The 26,594-nt window shown below is 42.7% G+C and overlaps 1 protein-coding gene across 1 annotated transcript; it reads left to right on the plus strand.

Moving 5' to 3' along the window:
* The first annotated feature begins 326 nt into the window (after positions 1 to 326).
* On the plus strand, positions 327 to 26,594 carry LOC136467456 (tripeptidyl-peptidase 2-like). Its single transcript, XM_066466170.1, has 34 exons — positions 327 to 933; positions 2,504 to 2,582; positions 2,671 to 2,744; positions 2,975 to 3,084; positions 3,170 to 3,250; positions 3,418 to 3,504; positions 3,574 to 3,716; positions 11,397 to 11,547; positions 11,623 to 11,745; positions 11,962 to 12,045; positions 12,149 to 12,336; positions 13,593 to 13,767; positions 13,877 to 13,998; positions 14,096 to 14,175; positions 14,997 to 15,055; positions 15,259 to 15,413; positions 15,822 to 16,000; positions 16,240 to 16,352; positions 16,421 to 16,591; positions 16,745 to 16,870; positions 16,941 to 17,041; positions 17,139 to 17,256; positions 17,627 to 17,706; positions 18,952 to 19,024; positions 19,792 to 19,877; positions 19,950 to 20,001; positions 20,094 to 20,225; positions 20,440 to 20,508; positions 20,860 to 20,952; positions 22,548 to 22,643; positions 24,786 to 24,884; positions 25,328 to 25,420; positions 25,779 to 25,928; positions 26,241 to 26,594. Exons 1-34 carry the CDS (start codon positions 570 to 572, stop codon positions 26,394 to 26,396), a joined length of 4,062 nt encoding a protein of 1,353 aa, XP_066322267.1. The 5' UTR covers positions 327 to 569; the 3' UTR covers positions 26,397 to 26,594.

Raw genomic sequence — 26,594 nt, forward strand, 5'->3', positions numbered from 1 at the left:
GCAAACTGGTGCTTCGTGAATGGCACAGTAGGGGTAAATTCACAAAGTCAAAAAAAAAGGGGCAAAATCACAATTTCGATACAAAACAAGGATACAAACGCAAGAGCTCCAAATTAATTTGGCAGGGGCAATTATTTTGTAATGGTTTGATGTTTGAAGTGGGAATTTCTAAATTGCTATGGTTCTAAAGTGGTATGCATTCAGTTTGTCTTTCTCATACCTCTCCACATCTTATTTTCCAAGCGTTTTGCTAGGATAGGCACAAATTATCTGTTGGGCTAGTGGCTACGCCACGCTCCATTAGCCCCATCCAACCACCGGCTGCCAGACTGCAACAGCCACTGGCGGTCGGCACGACGGCACACTCCATTGTTGCTCCCAGCTCCAATGCTGCATTACTCGTCTCCATTCTCCAGTCCAATTTTCTTTCCACTTATTTATCTCATCATCGTTTCCAAGAGCAAAGCTTTCCACGCAGATTCCACGATTAAATTAGGCCAACTTTTTTGAATTAAAAACTCAAATCCTGTAGAACGAGATGTGGTAGCCTGGTAGGAGTAGGACTAATCATGTGGGCGTCGTTACATAAACCCGTCGCCCACGCCAACCTGCATCTCCTCATCGCAGTCTCCGCCTGTTCCGGACCACTTCACTTCGGCACAGCCAGCGCTGTGGCGGCGGCGGTTACCACTGGACGCTCGAGTCCTAGCAGGGGCGTCTCGGCCACCGCGATGCCTTCGTCGTCCCCGTCTCCGCCGCCACCAGCCGAGGAGACGACCGCCTCTGCTGCCGCTCCCGCCCCTGCGGGTGGATTCCGCCTCACCGAGCCCTCGTTCCTCGAGTCCCTCATGCCGAAGAAGGAGATCGGCGTTGACCGCTTCCTCGCCGCGCACCCTGAGTACGACGGGCGCGGCGCACTCATCGCTATCTTCGGTGAGTAAGTAGGTGTGATTGCGTACCCCTATGGGTTGGCTGTAGTTGACTTCGCCCCGTTGCTGTAGGGCTGCACGGCTGGTTTTCGCCGGAGTGATAAGATTGGGTGTTGGGTGCTATCTGTTCGGCTGAGGGTTTTAGTAGGCGATGCTATGATAGGGCATGTGGCTAACTGGTTTGGTTCGTAGTTGTCATTTGTGTGGTTTGCGGTGTTTAAGTAGGTGAAGTCACTGAGCTGTGTGGCTTGTAACTGCATGCTTTTCGGATTCATAACTGAGATGGGCGCTGTGGGTTTTATGCCAGTTAAAGGATAACAGCCTCTCTGAATTTTAGCGAGTATATTTCTGTTTTCAATATCTGTGGTTTAAGCTGGTGTGTATGGTGTGATCTTTGTCACATATAGGAGGCTCATGGTCTGTGGAAGTGACACTGAGTTTTGCAGAATATGATTTGTTATTTATAGAACATAAATCTAAACTGAGAGCTCCCTAGATTTGGAAACAAATTGCTGTTGAGCAAGGTTATTAAAATTGTGAACCTAAATCGGATCGGAACTCCAATGGTAGGGTAAAAAGTGGTAGGATCATAACTACTAGAATCGTAGATTCTAATTAACAGAATCGTAGATCAACCCGATAAACTTGGATCGTAAAGTCATAAAACCGCACCATAGAATCGAGAATTCGAGATTTTAACAACTATGGATGTCAGAATCAACAAACTCCTGAAAAGAAAAGAACAAGAGGAGAAGCTGCCGACTATTAAGGTTAGGGTTTGGGGCTGGGATTACCTGGTGCTGCCAGACTAAAGGGAGCTTCGGGGGAGGACACCAGACTGGCAGTTGGGTGGGTGAGGGTTTGGTGCCAAGGGCCAAGGCTGCAGCTGTGACGGTGAAGGATGGCGGGGCTTTGTTTTGAGCATAAAACCTTGCTCTCCTTGATCAAGGTACAATAATTATGTGGCTAGTGCTTGAGGATTTGAGTGGTTTGTGTAGCGGTGGTGGCGCTTGGTGAGTCAATGAGATCCAGTTGTGGCTGATGGCGGCACGAGCAAGAGCGTATTTTTGCCTGTTGGGGGGAAGGCGTAAGACGTTGACTTTTTTTTTGTGTTTTTTTTTGGGGGGGGGGGGGGGGGGGGGTTGCACTCTAACTGTTATTGGGAGAACCCTCTCCCGATAGTTGCATCCTTAATTGAATCCTGCTTGCAGTTTATGGGCTTGACTTTGCTTGCTTGTTGTATTGTTCAGATGATATTAGCAGCCTTTACCTGTTGGCATGAGTGTTCATCTTGCTAAAGAAACACAACCAAGTTTGTTCAAACCATAGTTAAGAAATATATGATAAATAAACATGGAGAGAAGTATAATCAGTGGGGGGTTGTTACATCTCCATTAGATATTGCTTTGTAAAATTTCTTGTTTAGGCAAAGCATGAATGCAGGGCATGGGCAGTCGGGCACAGTGAGTCTTGCGTGATCTACGATGGATCCAATTTGTGTGCAATTCCATACATTTGATAGGCTTTGATTCTCCAAGCTGTGTTGTGCTGATGTTGACTTGTAAACATGACAGATTCAGGAGTCGATCCAGCTGCTGCTGGGTTGCAGACTACTTCAGATGGAAAGCCTAAAATCCTTGATGTACTTGATTGGTACTATTGATCCTTCCAACATTTGGATGCTTACTTCTCTTGAATTATGTGTCCATTAATTCAAATACATGTATGCTCTTAAATGCAGCACTGGTAGTGGTGATGTCGACACGTCCAAAGTGGTGAAAGCTGATGCTGATGGTGCTATTGTTGGTGCTTCAGGTTGGTGAGATGGTGTTTAGCTTCCATGCCATTTCTTGTTCTTCTCAAATGGATGGTAGTTTTTAATACTCAGCATTCTTGTGAAATAATAAAATGTATGGAGTGTATACCTTTCTTACTTGCAATGGATTTATGAATGAATGTTCCTTGTCTCATCAATGCTTCCAATAGGGATCCATATTCCTATTGGAATTCTACTGACTCTTCCCTGATATACTGTTTACACCCAGGTGCTCGTTTGGTTATAAACCCCTCATGGAAAAACCCTTCTCAAGAGTGGCATGTTGGCTGTAAATTAATATATGAACTGTTTACTGACACACTTATATCTCGATTGAAGGTAAATTTCATTTTCAGTGCCTACACTCCAAATTTTTTATATTGAACTTGATATCTTAACAAGGATCTACCCACCCGCACTTCAGAAAGAAAGAAAGAAGAAATGGGACGAGGAAAACCAGGAAGCAATTTCCGATGCTCTGAAGCATCTGAATGAATTTGAAAAGGTTTAGGTCCATTCTGGTTGCATCTTGATTCTCCACTCCTGCCTATTGTTTATTTTATTGTATGTACTGCATTTAGTTTGCTCTTTGCAGTGTAGACAAGTATTGCTGCTGGGGGCATTGTTAAGTGCTCTTTCAGAAGTTCTCATGTTAGTTGGTAATGGTTGCAGAAACATCCTAAGCCTGATGACACCGTGCTGAAGAAGGCTCATGAAGACCTGCAAAGCAGACTTGAATACCTGAGGAAACAAGCTGAAGTAAGAAGACCACATAGAACGCAAGGGGATTTTTTTTTCTAGTGTAATGTATTCCTCCTGTTTTTGTAGGGTTATGATGATAAGGGACCTGTAATCGATATTGTTACATGGAATGATGGTGATGTGTGGAGGGTTGCTGTCGATACCCAGACCCTTGAGGGTAGCAATGATGGTGGAAAACTAGCAGATTTTGTTCCACTGACAAACTACAGGTATAGTTGATTTTGTGTTGTTAACTAGATGTTGCAGTTCCTGGTCTTGTTCATTTCTTATACTGGTTTTGTTTTCTATTACTGTATAGCCCATGCTTTGCTGCATGTTTGAATGAACTGCATTCATTTATCAATGGTTCTTGTCATAATTTCTAAACAGTGCCATAAAATATTCCATGAAAATTTTATATGGTTTCGCAAACATCCACCATTTGAACACAAAAAAAAAGAAGAAAGGAATTGTCTAATCAAAGCACCTTAGGTATTCAAATGATTAAATCTCATATGTGCCGGAACGCAAGCTCTATTTTTTTAAGCCCGAACCAGAGAGCATTTTATTTCGAGTCATAGACTTCTCTATATACCATTTGTCCATTACTGATGTAACCCTTATTGTGGTTGGGGCATCTGACCGTTTTATATTTGTATGTGATGTGATAGTATGTGGAAACAACTATCGTCCGATGGCTCGCGACCCTTCCCCTCCCGACGTCTTGTCTACCCACAGCCCCGCGCCGGCGGTCAGCCCGATCCCGGCGGCCACCACCTCCTCCTCCCCCTCAAAGGCGTCGGTTTCCCCCTCCTTCTTGCCTCTTCACGCCGCTCCTTTCGTTTCTCGTGGTCGCTCGAAGCAAGAGTGCTGGAGCGATAGCAGCCCTGCGTTAGCCGGCTCTGACGGACCGCCACCTTCCTTCCGTGACGTCGTCCTGAGGTCGGCTTCTCCCGACGCATCTGGGATGGCTGGTTCGACTTCCTCGGCTGGTTCGGCTACCTCGATGGCTGCTGGTGCTGTGTCAGCGGAGAAGGCTGGGGACGCCACGGCGGCATCTGTGGCTCTCTGCGGACCCAGGATCACCCTCCTCCGTCGGGCTCCCGGGCGACGTGGTTCTGGTGGCCCGCGCGCTGGTTGCCGCGCTGATCCGGATGGCTGGCAGAAAGCCGAATTGCGGAGCGCAAGGCGGCGAAGGCGCAAGGCGGCTTATCCTCGACGTCCGGTCCCCGCCAACCTCACCGGCAAATGCTTTAACTGTTTCTCCGCCTCGCACATTGCTGCCCAGTGCCACCAGAGGACCCGTTGCTTCCATTGCCTGGCCTTGGGACATTGATCATACATGTGCCCGGGCGCGTCTGGTGGCGGCGGCGGGGTTCGCCAGTGGCCTCGTCTACCGGCTTGACAGCAGATTATCCCGTTATCTGTGCCTGATGACGCTGCTCCCCCGCAACGGCCTCCTCCGGCGGGTTCGGCGAGCGGCGACTCGGTGCAGCGCCCGCGGCTTCGTCTACCGGTCTGGCGGCGGATCACCCCGATGCCCCGCTGAAGCTGCTCCCCCGCAACGGTCTCATCCGGCAGGTTTGGTGAGCGGCAACGGCGCGGTGCAGCGCCCGCAGCGCCCACGACCTCGTGTTCAGGTTTGGCGGCGGCTCACTCCGTTGCCTGCAGAAGCTGCTCCCCCGCAACGGCCTCATCCGGCAGATATGGTGAGCGGCGATCATGATGGGCAGCGTGCTGAATCCAGCCAGGGCACGAGGCGCCGTCAGCGGAGGCCACGCTTTCGTCGACAACCAAATCAGGGCCATGATGGCTCCCCTCCGGCGGCTGATCATCTGTTGGTTGATGGCTCTACTGTCGCTCCGGTTGCTGCCCTAGAAGCTGCAAAACCTCTTCCATGCATCATCGACTGGGTGACCGCATTGCTAGGGCAGAGGAAGACCTGGCTCATGCGGTGATCGTCACGGTGATTGGGTCAGATCCCTTGGCCAGAGCAGATGAAGTGGCAGCGGTGATTGCTTCCAAGCTTGACCTCGAAGCTGCCTCTCTGGTTCTCCGTCGTGCCTCCCCTTCAAGCTATTTGCTGGTCTTCCCGAATACTGCCTTGGTGGAGCGTCTGCTGGGGCTACGACAACCACTTCGCTCACCGGGGTTCAGTCTGCTTTGCCAACGATGGACACGTCAAGCTGGCGCTTCAGGGAGGGTGCTTCCATGCTTGGTTGATCTGGAGCTCTACGGTATCCCCGCTCACATTTGGGAAACGTCTACAGTGGAGCAGTTCTTGAGCCCTCACGCTTGGATTCAACAAGTTCATCCTGATACTTTGAATTTGGTGGATCTATCTCCCTTCCGATGTTCTGCCTGGTGCTTGGATCCCTCTGCGATTCCAACTGCCAAGGAACTCTGGGTCGCTGAGCCTCCAGTCGCCGTCGTGGAAGATCCTCCGGTGAAGCGGCTTCTGGCGTACCCGATCGACGTCCGTTCTACGACAGTTCTCAGTCCTCATGGCACTGCTCCTAGTCCTCCTCCTCCCCCGCCCCCCCATCTCCTGGGGATGGCAGCAATGAGGATGCATCTGCTAGGCGGCGCCGCCGGCTGCGCTCTCCCTCGACGCGACCTAACTCCGGGATGGCGACCAACGTAGCGGCTGACGGCAAGATGGTTTCGCAGCGCCGGTCGGTTCATGAACGTGTGGGCCTGCCTGTTTCGTGCGCAATACACGTGGCGTCATCCTCTATGATGACTGTGCCGGAACAGGGCGTCGATGCCAGGAAGCTCTTGATGGTGCACGCGTGCTCCCAGACAGCCGTCGCATTGAACTTGGCCGCCCCAGGAAGATTTCCGAGGAGACTCCTGTGCTCGATTCGGCGGTGGCTGTTCCTGCTAACGGCTCGATGGATCGTAATGAGAGAAGCCCAGTCATTACCGCTGCTGTTGCGCCTGACGAGGCTGGCCCTTCGGTTATCTCGCCCACGCTCGTGAGGTTTGAGGTTGACGATGGGTTGGCCTCCCTTGGGCGGATGAAGGATTCTGGGACTGTTTTGAAGGCTGATCTTGTTCAGCCCAGCCCGTCAAATGCTGCTCTTTTTGGGCCGGTGGATGGGGCTGGTTATGGACCTGCCGAGACACATGGCCCAATTGTTGACACTTTTGCTGTGGGCCATGGTGAGGCAACGGAGGGGAATCCCCTAGTCTCGCCGGCCTCACCATGCTCACCGCCGCACCCCACCCCAAGCTTGGCCACTGAAGGAAATCCCCTAAGGTCGCCGGCAGTTCGCTCCCCATGGACCTCTCCGCCACCAGAGTTCAGGTCCCTGGGTTCGCCGCCGGGGTTGGGCAAACGCTCTGCGAAACCGTTACGAGTCTACTCTCGTCGCCGCTTTCGCCCACGCGGGGCTGCTCAACCAGAGGGCAACCAGAGGGCACCACGACAGTGCCGATAGCAGAGCTGGAAGCTGAGGTCATCCCCAAATCTCCGTGTATCCCAGCGGGGGACGTGGCAGCTCCGGCTCCGTCCCCAGCTGTGACGCCTTCGAACCATGAAGCCTTCATCAACAAGCTCTCCCGTCGGACAGCAGGTCTGCTGCCAGTCCCCACCATCAGCAAACGTCGCACAAAAACTCTGCCACCGGGTGAGACCCCACGGCGCAGTCGACGCCTTGCTGGTGCTGTGCCTTAGCTCCAGCCGGCGGACTGGGCAGGACGATCTAGGAAGAAGGTCATGCGCTCGCTGGAAATCATCAGTGAGCAAAATGGTGTCAGTCAACAGGCTGAAGAAGAATATAGTAAGCTTTTTAAAAACCCGCTTTCTGATACCCAGTTAATTGGTTTGGCTGCCTTGTTCAATTGGTCCATCCCCGAATTCAGTGAGGGTGGTGACGAAGCTGGAGAAGATGTATTAGCTGCATAAGCTGCTTTGGTCTGTGCTCTTGGTCGTTTCTTTACAATCTTGTAATGGATCCAGCCAAAATTTTAATTTGGAATGTAAGGGGCCTCAATTCTATAGCAAGGCAAGATTCTCTTCGTACTCTTGTGGAAGCTTCTTGGTCAGATATTGTGTGCATCCAAGAAACGAAAATCTCTTCATCATCCAGGCGAGTGATCCTGTCTGCTCTGGGGACAGATTTGTCAGAGTTCGCTGAGCTCCCATCTGTAGGTGCTAGCGGTGGTATTCTTGTTGCTTGTCGTCGTCATCTTGGTATTGCAGGGGCCTGCCATGTGAATGCCAACAGCGTAACCGTTCAGTTCTGCCCGGTTAATGGTGTTTCCTGGTGGTTAACCTGTGTGTATGTTCCTCAGGGCATGGATGAGAAAATTCAGTTTCTACAGGAGCTAAGAGATATCAGAGGGGGTTGTCTTGGCCCATGGGTTTTAGTTGGTGATTTCAATTTGATTTACAAAGAGGAAGACAAGAATAATGATAATTATAACCAAGCAATGATGGGTCGTTTCAGACGTCTAATTAATGATCTTGCTATCAAGGAAATTCCTCTGCATGGTCGAAAGTATATGTGGTCAAATCAGCAAACAAATCCTACTTTGGTAAAGCTGGACAGGGTGTTTTGTTCAGTGGACTGGGAGGATCCTTTTCCAAATTGTGTGCCGCAAAGTATGGCCTTGGAGGATTCAGACCATTGCCCTCTTTTGCTTGGGCTTGAGGATAATAAATCGGGCCGCAGACGTTTTCATTTCGAATCTTTTTGGCCTAAGCTTGAGGGATTTCAGGACACCATAGCAGCTGCTTGGGCCTCAGTGCCGGCTGGTCCTTGTCCTTTCTTCACCTTGGACCTCAAGTTCAAAGCTGCTACTAGAGCTTTACAGAGTTGGAGTGATAAAACAGTTGGTCATGTTAATTCACAGCTAGCCCTTGCTCGTGAAATCCTCCATCAATTGGAGATCGCCCAAGACAGTCGCAACCTTTCGCCAAGAGAAAATTGGCTGAAAAACAATCTTAAGAAGCACAGCCTTGCTCTTGCATCCCTCAAGCGGACAATTGCCCGTCTTCGCTCAAGAATTGATTGGGTATGTGATGGGGACGCCAACACAAAGCTTTTTCAACTCCCTGCCCGTCACCGCAAGAGGAAGAACTTCATTGGCAAGCTAGTTTCTGGTGACCATATCTACACCAAGCATGAAGACAAGGCAAGATTGATAGATGAATTCTATGAGGATTTGCTCGGGAAAAACATAGACAGAGAGTGCACTATCAACCTTGATGAGCTTGGGATCCTCTCCCATGATTTGGCTGATCTCGAGCTCCGTTTTACTGAGGAAGAGGTGTGGAAAACAATCAAGCAGCTGCCTCTGGACAAAGCGCCCTGTCCAGATGGTTTTACTGGCCGCTTCTACAAGGCCTGCTGGCCGGTTATAAAAAGTGATATTATGGCTGCAGTTTCTGCTGTGTGGAGTAGGAGATTTGCTGGTTTTGAGGTGCTTAATGCAGCCTACATCACTCTTCTACCTAAGAAGGAGGAAGCTGAGCAACCAAGAGACTTTCGGCCTATCAGCCTGGTACATAGTTTTGCTAAGCTGATCACTAAAATGCTGGCAAATCGGCTTGCATGTCGGCTGCAGCAGATGGTGTCTCCCAATCAAAGTCTTTTATAAAGGGGCGTTTCATACAAGACAATTTCATGCTTGTTCAGCAAACAGCAAGATTTCTCAATCAACAATAGCAGCCCAGAATTCTATTAAAATTAGACATCTCAAAGGCCTTTGATTCAGTTTCTTGGCCCTTTTTGCTTGAGGTTTTACAGCACTTAGGCTTTGGCCAGATTTGGAGGGACATAATCAGTGGGTTACTCTCCTCCTCTTCTACTCAAGTGATGTTGAATGGGATACCTGGGGAGCGCATTTCTCACCGACGAGGATTAAGGCAAGGTGACCCGTTATCACCCATGCTTTTTATTCTAGTTATGGACGTGTTGGGGCATATGATAGCCAAGGCAGCCGCTGATGGTATGTTGCAGCCACTATCGTCTTGAGCTCTTCAACATCGTATATCCCTCTATGCGGATGATGTGGTTCTTTTTCTCTGCCCAGAGGCAACAGATATTACTGTCACAATGGGCATCCTCCAGCTCTTCGGTGAAGCTTCAGGTCTCAAAACCAATTTGCAGAAAAGCAATGTGTTGCCAATCAGGTGTGGGAATACAGAAATGTCCTTGGTACAGGAACTTCTCCCTTGTGCTCTCATGGATTTTCCTTGCAAATATTTGGGGTTGCCTCTCTCTCTCAAGAAGTTAACTAAGGAACACATCCAACCTATTATAGATAAAATAGCTGATCAGCTACAGGGATGGAAAGGAGATCTCATGACACGGGCATGACACGGGCAGGACGAAGAATTCAGGTGCAGTTTGTCCTCACTGCCATGCTTATTTATTTGGTAATGGCAATTGATTTCCCACCATGGGCTATTAAAGCCGTGGACAAGCTTCAGAGAAGTTTCCTTTGGAGGGGCCGCAAAGAAGCTCGTGGAGGACATTGTCTTGTGGCTTGGGGAAAGGTTACCCGCCCCCCTGAACTCGGTGGGCTTGGCATTTCTGACCTCAAGCATCTCAGCTGGGCACTAAGGATGAGGTGGGTTTGGCTGAAAAAAACTGAGCCTCATCGTCCATGGGCAGCCCTCCCTATTCAGATCCCGGACTAAGTTTATTCCTTCTTCTCAGTAGCTGTTGTATCGGAAGTGGGCAATGGGAATCGCACTTTGTTCTGGACTGATCGTTGGATCCATGGACAGTGTATTGCTGATCTTGCACCTCGACTACTAGAAGCCATCCCAAAGAGAAGGGTGAAGCGACGTACTGTCCAGGAAGCTCTTAATGGTCGCAGTTGGGTTTTGGATATTAAGGGAGCCCGCACTGTTGGTGTTATTGTGGACTTCCTCCATCTCTGGGATTTGCTGTATAACTTTGAGTTAGAACCTGATGTCGAAGATGTCCACATATGGCGATTTTCTGCTAGTGGGCAATACTCAGCCAAGTCTGCCTATGAGAGTTTCTTCCTGGGATCTACTCAGTTTGGACCATATGAGAGGATCTGGAAGACCTGGGCACCGCCCAAATGCCGTTTTTTCGTTTGGTTGGTGGCCCACAATCGGTGCTGGACGGCAGATCGCCTTGCGCGTCGTGGGCTGCTTCATCCTGAGCAGTGCCCTCTCTGTGACCAGGAGGATGAGACTATTAACTACCTCCTTGTCTCCTGTGTCTTTGCTAGACAATTTTGGTACCTCCTTCTAAGACAGGTCGGCCTCCACTCCTTGTCGCCACAGCCTTCGGATACTTCCTTTGATAGCTGGTGGGAAAAGGCTAGTGGAGCAACAAGTGGATTGATACAAAAAGGTCTCAACTCTCTCATTGTGCTTGGAGCTTGGACTCTTTGGAACCACCGGAATCGTTGCATTTTTTATGGTATTACCCCTAACCATGGTGGTGCTCTCACCCTTGCTGGAGAAGTGCGCCAGTTGTGGAATCTAGCAGGGGCCAAGGGTCTGTCTTCCTTGACAGCCCCTCTTTTTGGTGGTTAGCTTAGTGCTAGTGTTTGGTCGTCCTTTGCCCTTTTTCAGGCACGAATGTAATTCCTGGGTTTGTGTGGGGTTGTGTGTGGTGTGTGTTGTAGGGCTGTAGCCCCTTTCATTCTTCTTAATATAATGAGACGTAGCTCTCCTGCGTTTTCGAGAAAAAAAAAGATAGTACGTGCCTAGCTCAAGTTTGGTATGCAGTGTTCTTATATATTAAACAATGTGTTTCTCGAAACATAATCTTTTATCTTTGTTTTACAGCTAATCGTTGAAACATAATCTTTTATCTTTGTTTTAGCTTCAGTTTGGTACGCAGTGTTCTTATATATTAAACAATGTGTTTCTGTTCTCAGATGAATGGTTGATGCACTATTTTTTTTTCCTGCAGGCTTGAACGTAAATATGCAATTTTTAGCAAATTGGATGCTTGCTCTTTTGTAGCAAATGTTTATAATGATGGGAACCTTGTTAGTATAGTAACTGATTGCTCTCCCCATGCTACTCATGTCGCGGGCATTGCAGCTGCATTTCATCCAGATGTATGTTACCTAACTGTTGGCTTTTCATTTGTATTAAAATTTTCGAAGGCACTATTGTGTTGAGTTCTTACACAGGAACCTCTGCTGAATGGAGTTGCGCCTGGAGCACAATTGATTTCCTGTAAGATTGGAGACACTCGCTTAGGATCAATGGAGACAGGGACGGGCCTGGTGAGGGCCTTGATAGCTGCAGTAGAGGTTATAACACTAACCTTATTCTGTATATCATTTATTGGTGTGGAGTACAAAATGCATTTGCTTGTGGTCTATTGAACACAGTACCATTGTAAATGCATCCTTATGAAGTTTTAATGTAATTTTCGAGGAATACCTATTCACTAAAGATGCTCAGCAGCCTTCTCCATCAATTCTTAGGATTTTCCCTGAACTGATTCCTTGAATTCTGGCATCCAGCACAAATGTGATCTGATTAACATGAGCTATGGAGAGGCTACCCTTCTTCCTGACTATGGCAGATTCATTGATCTTTCTAATGAGGTGGGGTCCTTTACTGCAGTGTTATTTCATCAATTCTTTGGTTACAGTATTCTATTTTAGAATGCTCATGGAAATGTGGCTGAAGATCTATATTGTTTCACAGGTTGTGGACAAGCATCGTATTATATTCATTAGTAGCGCCGGAAACAATGGACCGGCTTTAAACACTGTTGGTGCTCCAGGTGGGACTAGTACAAGCATTATTGGTGTTGGTGCTTATGTTTCACCAGCTATGGCTGCTGGAGCTCACTGTGTTGTACAACCACCTGCAAAGGGAATGGAGTACACATGGTATGTCAGTCCCACAATTTCATGTGACACCGTTTTGTTATGAATGATGATATATATTGTGCAAACCGTATTGTGCAACTAATAAAATAAGTCTCGTAGAACCACTGGAATTTAACATCAAGTCCTGTCTCTGTTTGTTCGGGCTTTGCTTCCTCTTCTCTTGGAAAGTAAACCGAAATCCAAATGTGCGGCCTTTTCAAAAGTGAAAGCAACCCGTATGACTAGAAGCAAGAAGATGGTAGTTGTTGTTTGAGATAAAATTTGGAGACTGAAACCCATAACATAAATGCTTGAATCCAAAGTTTTAAACATTTGATGTCTTCAATATTTTTAATAGATTAGATTTTGAAGTTGTTAGCTTAAAATCTGGAATTCAGATTTTTATTTTTATTTAGCATTTGGAATCCAGAATTCAAATCTTAATATCTAGAAGGTTTTGAATGCTTGAAATCCATAACTTGCAAAATTTAAAGTTTAGAATATTTGAAACCATATCTGAATTATGGCTTTTGAATTTGTAAAATCTATAAAAGAATTTTGAATGTTTTTTTCATATTCCTACCTTTATATTTTTCGTGCTCTTGGATAGTTTAGCCTTATGACTTCCTAGAGCAGCCACCTAATCTGGAGAAGTTTCAGCCCTAACAAACAGGGCCTCATTCTCTGTATACTAAAAATCTTTCCACTCTTTGGTTTGTTTATAAGGTAATCCTTTCTAGAGATAACCTGGTATGAGTGCATACATAGTGAGCAGTGAGGGACAAGTCCATAGCAAACTTAGAGGAGACAGTTGTTTATCATAATCCATGAGCTGTACGGCACCTTGCATTATGAATTGTTGCCCTAGCCTCCCAAATTTATCAGTATCTGACAAATAATATGGAGAAGGGGATTAGGGGAAATCTAAGTTATCGTAATTGGGTTCCCACCAAGTAACCTTTTTCTATGTAATCTTTTGAAAATAAATGTTTCTCAGGTAAGCTTTTTGCCTACAAACCAAATGTTCAGTTTCAATCTAACCTGTTTTATCATATTCCATACTTGTCCTGGTGAAATATATTATACTTGTCCTTGTGAAATATCGGGTGGTGGTTGGAGAAAAATGCAAGGGGTGGTAATGTGTCTTGTGGTATTGTTTCCAATCGATCCAATAGGATAGGTGGCAAATTCTAGATTCTTTACTTGTCTTGATAGGTTTATTACAACTGTGCTTGTTTTTAGACAGTAACATTTAAATCTGTTATTGGAAATGTAAGGTCTAGCCGAGGCCCTACTGCTGATGGGGATCTTGGCGTCTCCATTAGTGCACCTGGTGGTGCAGTTGCTCCTGTACCAACTTGGACGCTTCAATCTCGCATGCTCATGAATGGCACTTCCATGGCATCTCCTTCTGCCTGTGGTGGGGTAGCTCTTCTTGTTAGTGGCATGAAGGTTTGTGTGGCCAATTTTTTTTTGGTTCATTAATGCAATACACCCATTTTTATGTTTGGTAAAGGCGTAAAGCAAGACATATGTTATTCTAATTTGGAATATATTTCAGGCTGAAGGCATTCCATTAAGCCCTTATTCTGTGAGAAAAGCAATAGAGAATACAGCTGCATCTATAAGTGATGCACCTGAGGAGAAACTGACCACAGGAAATGGGCTTTTGCAAGTTGATAGGTTAGCCGCAGTTAACTTGTACATGTTATTCTATTTGACGAAAATTTTGTGATATGATGTTGGAATTTCAGTTGACATCATAGTTTTGCTTTGGCAGGGCTTTTGAATATGCACAGCAGGCTAAGAAGTTGCCACTTGTTTCTTATAGAATCTCAATCAATCAAGTGGGAAAGTCAAGTAAATACCCTCTCTGTTTTTAGTATTTAATCTAATAAATCTTCTTCCAAGGGCTTTTGAAATTTCATTTAATTAAATCTGCGAAAGTGCCTGCAGCCTAGTGGTTGTAATGCCTTAGTAGCATCCCAATGTCCCTGGTTCGTCTCCCCATGGGTGCGAATTTCCGGGGCTGGGTTTAAATTGAAACCCTTGCCCCCTGCTGTTAATCTGTTATGGCCTGCAGGCGCGACCTGGCTGCTCCTGGACAGATGCCTCGTGTGGGTGGGGGGTCTTCAGGGTATTATACTATATTACTATTATCTCAGTCCTGCAGAGAGAGAGTTTCTTCTGCTATCAATACCTTGGGGTGGTCTTTCCCTCAAGACCGAGTTTTTTTAATTAAATCTTAGGGTTCTCTTTCTTTTCATCGAAGCCATTTTTTTCCTCTAAAGTGTTTTTAATTGCATGATGTTTTCAATCAAACCATTCAAAAATAATAAATGGCACGCCACCAGCCAGATAAAACACACGACCTTAGGCACCCTGCCAAACTATCTTAGGCTGCCTATGCTCATTACATTAGCCCTGGCTGCATACCACATGGCAGCCTCCTCTGTTATCGACCTAATAACCGCACTAACACTAGGAGCCTCCACTGAAAGCTCACCCATAGTGGTGCTTTCATGGTGTTTATTCTCTATTGCCTCTAGTTTCGAATAATGATGCAATCTCAACATCTGTTGTGTTTTTATGACATGCAAGCTAAAGGATCTGTATTGATAATTGATGTTGATTTGATATATTATGTATTAGGATAACATGGTAGCATGTATGCCTTGCAGTTCCAAAACTAAGAGGAATATACCTCCGCGGGGGCAATGCATGCCGCCAAACAAGTGAGGTCAGTTTCTGCTAACCTGTTTGGGTTACAGTGTCCTGCTTTGTATTTTTCCTTCCTAAAAAGAGGCTGGAGGTGCAAGAAGCATCATTGACCAATGGAAGATGTGCTTTTACAAAGTTACAAACATGTTTTTTCTTTCTTTTTTCTGTGGGGCTAGGGCAGCACAAAATGGTTTCTACTGTATTAACTGTTTCACTTTTCAGTGGACTGTGCAACTTGACCCAAAATTTCATGAGGGTGCGAGTAACTTGGAGCAACTGGTTCCTTTCGAGGAGTGCCTGCAACTGCATTCAACTGATACCTCTGTGGTTCAAATTCCTGAGTATATATTGGTCACAAACAATGGGCGCAGTTTCAAGTTGGTATCTTTTGTGTATTCAACCACAACCATATCGTTTTCTTTTATATTCAGTTCCTCCGACTTCAGTGTAGTGGTTCATTAATATTTGTTGTGGCATCTGTTTATATGAACACATACAAAAAGATAACACGTGTCGCTCATCTGATCATGGTTGATGATGATACATGATTTTGTCACTGGACAATGTTCATTAACTTATTGCTGCAAACTTTTATTGAAGCGATAGCATAAGCTCTTCAATTGAAGCTAAATGTTGTTTCTTATCAAACCGTAAATTTGGGAAATGATCACATTCTCTTTCAATTTGCACAATATTAATAGTATATCAAAATTATTTGATCAATATATGATTTCAATTCTGTCGAGTGAAACTCTTCATTTGTTTTTTCTTTGACTTCCTTGCAGCATTGTCGTCAATCCTGCTAATATCAGCAGTGGCCTTCACTATTTTGAAGTTTATGGCATAGATTACAAAGCACCATGGCGTGGACCTATTTTCCGTGTGCCAATTACTCTAATAAAGCCTATTACTCTATCGGGAGAGCCACCACTATTGTCAATTTCAAACCTTTCTTTTCAATCTGGTATTCATTGCTACTGCCTGCTAAAAGTCCTTTTTGCTAACTTATATATCTTTGTTTTTGGATGTACACTTATTTTTAATATGGTTTGCACTTATGAATATTTGATGAGCTTTTTTTTTGAGGCAAATTTGAGGACCTTTTAAGCACCAATGTGTACCAACACAGGGAGGAGGGACTGACAAATTTTGTAGGTTCAAAGTAAAGGCAACTTTTTTTTTTATACATATTCTTTCCTTCAGGTCATATTGAAAGGAGGTTCATAAATGTACCTTTTGGAGCTTCATGGGCGGAAGTTACTATGCGAACATCAGCTTTTGATACTCCTAGAAGGTTCTTTTTGGATACTGTTCAGGTATACTATATAGGATTTTATCTTAATTCCTATTTCTAAGATGCAATCTCTAACATCAAATATGACAGATCTGTCCGCTGAAGCGGCCTGTTAAATGGGAGGCTGTTGTTACTTTCTCTTCTCCATCTTCAAAGAATTTCAGTTTTCCTGTTGAAGGTGGCTTAACTTTGGAGTTGTCCATAGCCCAGTTCTGGTCTAGTGGAATTGCTAGCCATGAGCCTACCTGTGTTGATTTTGAGGTGCTTCTATCTACATCAATAATCTTTTTCTTTCTTCTTTCTCTCTGATCAGCCTTAATCCTTGGTCTCCTAGATAAATTTGTAAGTTGACTGGTGAGGCAATTTGTTTATACCAGCTATTTCCTTGCTGAATATTTTCATTACAAATTGCAGATTGTGTTCCATGGAATATCCATTGATCAGAAAGTAACTACCCTTGATGGTGAGTCACCCTTGCTTATAGTTGCTAGATCACTTCTAGCATCAGAGAAGCTTGTTCCTGTTGCCACCCTGAACAAGGTCAGTTGAGAATCTGTAGAAGTCTGAAGAGTTTATTTTTCCTTCCATATATTGATTTTTAAGATTGCAGATCAGGATGCCTTATCGACCTGTGGAGTGTAATCTTTCTTCGCTTCCCACTGACCGTGATAGATTGCCCTCTGGCAAGCAAATTATTGCCCTGACCTTAACGTGAGTTTATATTTGCTTCTGACATACCTATACATTCTTGTCAAGACTCAAGACTTGCTTTTTTTTTCATTTTCTTTCTCTCATTGAATCTCTGCAGTTACAAGTTCAAACTAGAAGACAGTGCTGAAATAAAGCCCCATGTGCCACTGCTTAACAACAGAATATATGACAACAAATTTGAGTCTCAGTTTTATAGAATATCAGATTCAAACAAGGTGCATTTCTTTTGCTTATAGAAAAACATTTCTTTAATTTATTTGTCCCTTCCAATGGTGGTGAATTTTAGATGTTTTCTTTCCATTGACTGTTTCTCTTGTGTTGATTAATTCATCCTCATCTTTTCCCTTTTCTGCATGGATCATTATGTACTTCGTAATTTGTGTTTTCGCTCTTCTTAAAAATACAACTTTGTTAATGTGAGAGAATCAGAGAAACTATGGAAGTATTAACTTATTTTGCCAATTGATTGAATTCCTGTCTAGACATCACTATGATTTATCGATGTTACTCTTGCTCCCCTTTTTAGCCTAACCAACATATCTGATGTTGCCTTGCTTAGAATATATATTTTTTTGTGTTAATCAGCGTATTTACTCATCTGGAGACGTTTACCCTAGTTATGTCAAACTTTCAAAAGGCGAATACATGCTGCAACTGTACATAAGGTAAATCTCTCCCATCTTCATATGCATTCTCTTTTTTTTTAATGTCATCTTGTTTTAATAAAAAGGGCAGACGCAGTGCCGGAGGCTCCCACATGAGTGGGGTCTGGGGAAGGGAAAAACCGAGGCAAGCCTTCCCCCCGCAAAATCTGCGGAGAGGCTGCTTCGAACCCGCGACCTGGTGACTCATCTTGTTTTAATAATATGCAAATGTTGCACATGGGTTAACATAGAGTAACTTATTATGCCACTGTATATCTTTGCACAACCAGTACTCAGCGAGAACTCTAACCAACCTACTGGTTTACTAAAAAAGGGAAGATACTGAAAAAAAAACTCGACCTACGGGGGTAAGACAGCCCCCGGGCATTGCATTAAGAATACCTTCTCACGCAGGTCAAGAAACCCCCCGAACCCCTGCCCCACCCATACACAGCGCCACCGTAGCTCATGTGTTACTGACTATTGAAACTTGAATAACTCAGCTCCAACGGCCAAGATATTTACACACTGAGTATTTGGCACTTAATTAGTCGTGTTTGACTCTATACCATCTTAGCATCAAATCTCTTTAAACCATGCTATCTGATGGCAAATCACAAATCATGAGCTAGGAACCCCCAATAACATAAACTAGATTTATGACTACAGAGAAAGACTGTTGCATACTAAACATTGAGCTTTCTTTTTCCATGCACCCCCTGTGGTTATTTCTTCATCTACATCTTTAGATCTGTCTACACAGAAAATGTTGGCGGGGGGGGGGGGGGGGGGGGGGGGGCATGCTTCTTGCCAGAAAGAATAAATTGTGTGTGCATCTTTAAAATTTCATACATGTTTTGTTCTCAGTTATTAAATACGAACCCATTTGTTTTGGTTGTAGTTTCATTGCACAATAAATTCTTTTGCATCATACGGCAATACATGGGAATCCTTTTTATTTAATACTAGAAGGATAGTCCGCAAGTTGTAGCAGGACTTTCCTAGAAATAAAGGTGTTGTATGTATAAGCTGGACATGCGTGTTCTTACATTACTTCTGGGTCAAAACTGAGCAAGTTAATGGACGAATAAACAAACTAATAGAATATTAGATTGCATTAAAAGATGATGGAATAGCAAAACTAATAGCGTGATGTGGATGCCTTGTATTTTGATAGATTAAAAATGCAAGGTTATCTTGTCAGATGCTGTAAGCTATTTCATTTACCATGGTCTCGTTTATTTTATAATATATCTAATGGTGTAGGCATGAAAATGTGCAATTCTTGGAGAAACTCAAGGAATTGGTTGTGATTATTGAGAGGAAACTAGATAAAAAGGTATTCTTTCTATACTCATGTTACAACCACCTCTTTGACATACGTACTTTTGGTCAATGGGTGGGCTGATAGCCTCATACCCATAAAATATAAGTTGTCCTGGAGATTTACTCTGAAAATGCTGTGAATATCCCATGTAAGGACTAGATTTTTTTATTGACATCCATTATTTGAATATGGTTCTGTACACAAGGCAATAATACAAAACTACTATCACTAGTTTGCATCTGCTTGTACATCTGAAATTTGCCAGCCTGTCAACTAACCTTTCTACTTGAACAAGCCTGCAAGAATGTATGAAACAACATGTTCCTGAGTCCTGGTGATTCTATGTCTGAGCAACAGTATAGATCACAGAATTGGCTGGAAGATAAGATTTTCTTACGTTCGTTTCTGTAGGCTGGTTTGAGCAAAAAGGTGGTGTCAGGTTTGCCTGCCCAATAATTGCTACTACTGCTTGGCTCATGGTCTTAACTCTCAAGGATGATTTACTGAACTCAGTGCCTTTTGCTCTGTGGAGTGTGGACCTTGCAGTCGATTATATTCTTGTTAGTTGTTAGTTTGTTGCCAATGATGGCCTATTTGGTTAGGGAATTTGGGATTTAAATTCCTTGGATTTAATTCAAATTTTACCCAAATCCAAAACCTCCCCTCATCCAAACATGCTTTATTGTGAAAGCTAGCCAGGGGTCCATGTTCATCAAGAATTGTGCACATTTAGACCGATTGCCAATATGGCTGATGTAGATGTTATGACCTTATTGCAGGATTTCGTTCCATTGAGTTTCTACTCTGAACCTGATGGCCCTATAGTTGGAAGTGGCACCTTCAAATCCACTGTTTTAGTTCCAGGGTACCTCCTACTCAAATGTTTGAGTATCTTATTATAAGAGCATTTAGTTACAACAATCATTTGCATTTTCAGCGAACCTGAAGCATTCTATGTGGGTCCTCCATCTAGAGAAAAACTCCCAAAGGTATTTATCCTCTTGATGTATAATTTTGATTAGATTTCACTACTGTCGGTCATAAGATTTTGTTTTTGTGTTATTTGTTTATTGCTCTGCAGAATGCTCCACCTGGGGCTGTTTTGGTTGGGTCCATAACCTATGGTACTGTAAGCACATTTAACAAGAAAGGTGAACAAAACCACCATGCTCCAGTATCTTATAGTATCTCATATACCATTCTGCCATCAAAGGTCAGTAGTATTGAATGCACCAGCTCCCAATTTTCTACCTTTGTTGCTGTTATGATCATCCTTGTATTAGTTCTGGATCTCCAGTTCAGGATCACCATACATGTTGTACAGCATATATTTGTGCTCTACATTTTGTCTCATATATGTTGGGATCTATTTTGTTTCATACTGTTGTTCATTCCTTGTTCGACGTAATCAATACAAGTTATTGCAGGTTGATGATGATAAAGAAAAGGGGGTTTCAGTTGGTACAAAGAGCGTATCTGAGCAGTTAGATGAGGAGGTTGGTACACATTTAATCTGCTAGTAATACTATTTATTAGAATTCAGTATTCTTTTTACTTTTTAGTTAGGTTTCTTACTTCTTACATGTACTATTTTTGTTTCATAATAAGTTCTGATCCATCCAATTTTTTTTTATCTGAAACTTAATTGCTTTGGAAGGTTTTCATCGGATAATAAATTTTAGATCCATGTAATATATTATTTTGCTGATTAGATAGTTGTAAATTTCAGTTACATGGAAATAATGATCAAATCATGTTTGTATACATGATTACAATGGTTTTCTCTTATTGCCATCCAAACTCTGGAGTAATACAATCCTCAATGTATCATTGTATTGCATGACTAGGTTCGAGACACCAAGATAAAGTTTCTTTCCAGTGTTAAGCAACAAACTGAGGAGGACAAGTCTGCCTGGTCGGAGCTTGTGGCTTCTCTGAAGGTAGCGTTGGCATATGATTCTTAGTAACAATTTCTCTTATGATTAGCTGTATTCAGAAAGATCAAATGTTACAGAATAGCTGCAGTGCCAAACATACACTAGTCTAACGGTCTGCTAACTATGTGTCCACTGTCCTTTATAGCTGAAGCTGTAGGCAATCTTATCTGCAAGGATTATTGTTTCCTTTTATGATGTTTTTGTAGTATCCTCAGATGTAGTACTGCTGAATCATCCTTAATTCCTTATTCACATTTTACTATCTTATTTCACATGTTTTTACTCATCGTGTTGACATAAATTTGGAGCTCTATGTGTGCTTAATTTGGGTGCCATGCATAATGGCTAAATGACAATCATAAAGATGCGATGTGTATAAGAAAACTCAAGGTGTGCTATTTTTCATGTTGTAAAAATCATTCATCTGATATGTTTCGGCTCGCCTTTCATGAGAAGTCTTATCTTTTATTCAAAGTTCTTCTACCAAAGGGTCTTAACAAAAATCATTCTGTTCTTGGATCAAACTTGCAGTCCACTTTTCGATGTAATAGTTAGATTTCGTTTCCTATAGAACTGTTTTCTCCAAATATATCTGTTTCCTACATAATTTCATCTTCGAAACTTTGATAAAAGATATGGGTTGGAACCCCTGATGGCCAATACTTTGATGTTGAAAAACTCCCAATATTGATCACTGACTTAGCATATTTGTACGTGGGCGCCGCTTTTTTTGGTTTCAACGTGGGTGTCAGCTTTGTAGTGCATGCATGCAACATAACAATGCTTGCATAGTTATGGGTAGTTGCCGTTCTCTGGTTGATTTAAATCCCTACGTGCAACATGTGCCAATGGTGGGCGTACACTAACGGCGACGAAATGTCCTCATCAGATTTGATGCTTCGATTGTTGCATTGTGGGGAGGATTTATCCTTGGTCTCTGTGCACAGAGCTTATACATCCATCATATTTGGTTGGGGGGAGTATCATGTAGCTTACTAACAGTTTATTTCCTTCTCTTTATTTCTTTTTTTTTGTTAGGATGTGTACTTTACAGAATTACTATGCACTAAAAAAACTAATGCAGTAAGAGGAACTAGGTGGCTTTAAACTAGACCAACCTATGGATTGACATCCAAATTTGTCTCGATGAGGACTTAACCTGGGCGGTCTAGGCGTGCATCTATATCCTCAACAAACCGAGCTAGGCTCAGCTTCCTTCTATGCACTACTTCTAGCCCTGGTGGTTACTATTACTTGAGGAGGTTTTGGTTTGTTTGGGCGAGGTTGTGTTTTTTTTCTCCTGGTGCATTTGCATTCTTCTGACATGTGAGGGTTGTGTTTTGGGTGCGTTGTTTCTATTACATTGTGAGGGGTGTGTTTTGGGTGCGTTGTTTCTATTACATTCTTCTTAATGCAATGATATGCAGTTCTCCTGTGTATTTGAGAAAAAATTATAAATAAGATGGGAAATAAGATACCTTATCATTTCTCTTTCCAAAAAGTTTTTTTCTGCCATCAAAATTGTAGAAACTGAATATTTATATTGTATTATTTTGTTTTGTTACTCCAACTGACTTAACTTTCTTGGCATGTGGCAGTCAGAATATCCAAAGTACACACCTCTGCTTTCTAAGATTTTGGAATGTGTTCTCCAGAAAGGAACTGATGATGATAAGATTAGCCATGAAAAAGAGGTAAATGTTGAATAATGTTCCATTTCATTTAGGTGCCCTGCATCTTATGCCTACCTACTGAGCTTAGCAACGCTTAAATGAATTTACAAATTTGTTGTCCTCGTATGAAGCTGTCCTTGTTTAACTATCTACCATGCCTACGGTTGGTGTGTTGGAACTGTTTGGTTAATGCCCGAACTCGCTACTAGTGGCAACATGCATATATTGCCCCCCCCCCCCCTCCAAAAAAAAAAACTGGCCCTTTATTTGGTGCAATAGAATTGTCATCTATCCCTGCAGGGTCCATTTCTGCGTCCTTAAGTTGGATTTTCTGGCAAGCCTGATTAGTGTTGGAATTGGAAACTTTAGCTCATGTCATCACTGTTTAATGAAATAAAATCTTGTTGCTTTTTTCTCTTAGGAAACAATCACACAGGTAAAAGTTTGGCTATAGCTTTGACATGAAATGGATTTGAAAAGTGGAATATGGCCAAATAATTGTCCTTAGAAGCGCATGGGAATCAGCAGTCGACATGCCTGATTCATGAACTAGGCTTTTTTGGTGCCTTTTTATGGTTATAAATTACTATTACCATTATTAATGCATCTATATTGCTGTCAACTCATGTTGGCTTTCATCTATACCGTACCCAAACTTGCTTGTGGCTACAAGGCTTAGTTGCTTTCACTTCCTCTGTTCGATATTATAGTTCCCTTTGTTTCTGTTCTTAGTCAAACTTCTCTAACTTTGACCAAGTTTCTAGAAAAAAATATATTAACATTTACAGGTTCAAATTAATCCACTATCAAAACATATTTCATTGAGATTCCATGAAACTAATTTGTTGTCGTTGATGTTGGTGCTTTTTCCAATAAAATTGGTAAAGGTTAAAGAAATTTAACTTAGAACAAAACCAAAGTGTACTTAATTTGGAATGGAGAGAGCAGTATTTATTTCATATGAAACATAACCATATAAATATTCCATAGAATTTTCATAGCCAGATTGCTGATCATACTAGCTTGAAAAAGAATCCAGTCACATCAAAGCATTTTCAAATGCGGTTTGGGTGTATACCGCTATTTACTACTCATTCAAAATCAGTTTGGCTGTTACTACTTCAGTGCTGGGACATTTGAGACTTTTGAATGTAAAACTATACTTCAAACATATTCTTCATCAAGCATAATGCACAGTGCTCATTCTCACTTCCATTAGAAGATTTTAGATAGAAGGGTGCGGCAGCCTCTTGGGCTGCCGCCTGGTGTTCTCCTGCTGGGCCTGTGCGCCCCTACTAGATCCTCACGCCCCATATGGCTAGGATAGATAGATTGATCTCCAATAGGTAAGGATCACTGTTGATTGGTTCTACTCCCTCCGTCCACAAAAGGACGCAGTTCTCACTTTTCTAGGAGTCACAACGATTCGAAGTTTGACCAAAGTTATATAAAAGGGTACTAACATTTATGATACAAGATAGGTACCATTAAATTAATTATTAAATATATACAAGATAGGTACCATTAAATTAATTATATTTTATGAAGGGCAGGCCTGGTGCAGTGGTGAGAGCTGTCTCACTGAGTCACCAGGTCGCAGGTCCGAAGCAGCCTCTCCGCAGATTTTGCGGGGGGAAGGCTTGCCTCGGTTTTTCCCTTCCCCAGACCCCACTCATGTGGGAGCCTCCGGCACTGGGTCTGCTCTTTTTTATTTTTGTAGTAAACCTAGTTGGAGACATAAATGTTAATACTATTCACTGTAAACTTGGTCAAAGTTAAGCTAGTTTGACTTGCACAAATCCCATAGTTGCATCCTTTTGTGGATGGAGGGAGTATTTCTATAAACCTAGGTCATCCTTGCCTATATATGTCTACAATTATATCTTCCATAATAAACCGATTATTCCGTGTGCCTATTCCAACTTACAGAAGACATTTTCCTGTCACATAGGTGGGTTAATGCCTTTAATCTGTCAGATAAAATCATGTTATATTTTCGACCTTATGCAAAGTTCAAGTGTATTACTTTTATGTCAGTGCTGTGCTTTGATAAGTTGTCTCCTTTTTTAAATCAACTTTCATTTTTCTCTCTCTTTTTAATCAATTTCACTATTCCTTATCAAACAAGAGTTCTTTTTTCCACTTTGTCATTTTGGTGTTCAGGTTATTGCTGCAGCCGATGAGGTTGTGGGCAGTATTGATAAAGAGGAACTGGCCAAGTATTTATCTCTAAATTCAGATCCCGAAGATGAAGAAGCACAGGTAACAGATAGTACTTCCTCCTTTTGAAGTTTTTCGCTTCGTTAGTGCAAGCCTTTACCAGCAATTACTATATCAATACATGATTTTGATTTTTGTGAAACAAACTTGATGGTATTAGATTCGTGTTGAACATACATACTTATGATTATGGGTTTATATCACATAAGTGAGTAATTGTTGGTCAAAACCTTGTCCTAACAAAATGAAACGTGCCTTGTAATTTCAAACGGCAGTAGTACTTTGTTTTGTTCTTTTCTTTTTCTGAAAATGTATTACTCCCTTCATTCCAAATTATAAGACGTTTTGGCTTTTCTAGATATACACTATGTCCAGATACATAGTAAAAGCAATGTATCTAGAAAAACCAAAATGTCTTATAATTTGGAATGGTGAGAGTAGCTCCTACTTAATGCTGACTATCTGAAATATTTTTTCCATGACAGAAATTCAAGAAAAAAATGGAAGAAACACGGGATCAGTTAGCTGATGCACTATATCAAAAGTGTCTTGCATTGGCAGAGATTGAGTCACTGAAGGTACAGCATCTTTGCATTTCATATTTTCTTGACATTAATGCCTTTACTGTTTTTATTTTACTTTTTATTACTCATGTTATCATAACCTAGAACTTAGACCTGCATCTTGCTCATTGATTTCCTGGATTTCTTTTTCCTGAATTTCTAACTGTCCAAACCTTGTATCAACATTGCAAAGCATAACAAAGATTGTTTTTCTACTTTTTGCTCATTCAGTATGTGGATCTTTATGCCATGCATTGGTATTCTAATTTCTTGCATGGCGTCATACAACTGAACTTACAATACATGTATTTTATGTCTATCTGTGTATTGCCATGGTTCATGTTTTGGAAATAATTCTTTTGTTTTGTGACAGTCTGATGAGTCAATTGAGGCATCTGCTAAAGATATTTTTGAGGAGAATTACAAAGAATTGATTAAATGGGTTGATGCCAAATCTGCAAAATATGGCACTCTGACTGTTTTGCGTGAAAAACGCTGTGGAAGACCTGGTACAGCATTGAAGGTATGCTCTGCCTATCAAGTGCTTACTATTTGCAGTTATGTAATCTTCATGTTAACTGTTAGAGGAGTGGTGGTTCTGCCTACATGTCATTAGTTATTCTATGGTTGAGTGGTTGCTGGTCCAAGTGAAGACATGTAGTATTGCAGAGTACTATATTTTGTCAGCAACTATGTTTAATGATAATAGATGACTATCTGTTAGTTATTTGTTTGATCTGATGCTTGCTAGTTACTGTTGTAGTACTACTTTTTGTTTTTTTTTTTCCCTTCATCTAAGCTCAGCGCTAATAGTAACTATTTTCATGATGGCCAGATTCTAAATGATTTGATTCAAAATGAATCTGAACCAAAGAAAAAGCTTTACGATTTGAAGATCCAGTTGATTGAGGAGATGGGATGGAGCCATGTCTCAACCTACGAAAAGCAGTGGATGCAAGTCCGCTTTCCCCCAAGTCTGCCACCATTTTGATTGTGAAGTCATGTTAACAATCATTCTATCATCCTGGGTTCAGTAGTTGTCATTTTCATTGTTGGGTGCGTCAGTTCATTATTTCGATGGTCATTTGCTTACACTGCAGTTTTCTCTTATAAACAATAATATAAAATTTTCGCAAAAAAATAATAATATAAAAAAGCCAACTAGGCAAGCTACTGGATTTGTGCGTTA

This window comes from Miscanthus floridulus, chromosome 7 (genome assembly GCF_019320115.1).
Source record: "Miscanthus floridulus cultivar M001 chromosome 7, ASM1932011v1, whole genome shotgun sequence".
NCBI lineage: Eukaryota > Viridiplantae > Streptophyta > Magnoliopsida > Poales > Poaceae > Miscanthus > Miscanthus floridulus.

What these genes read in the sequence shown, in the direction of transcription:
- LOC136467456 (XM_066466170.1), top strand. Translation starts at nt 570, where the DNA reads ATGTGGGCGTCGTTACATAAACCCGTCGCCCACGCCAACCTGCATCTC. An exon ending in GTTCCACTGACAAACTACAG is followed by an intron (nt 3,717 to 11,396) that starts GTATAGTTGATT and finishes TTTTTCCTGCAG; the next exon opens with GCTTGAACGTAAATATGCAA. An exon ending in CAGCTGCATTTCATCCAGAT is followed by an intron (nt 11,548 to 11,622) that starts GTATGTTACCTA and finishes GTTCTTACACAG; the next exon opens with GAACCTCTGCTGAATGGAGT.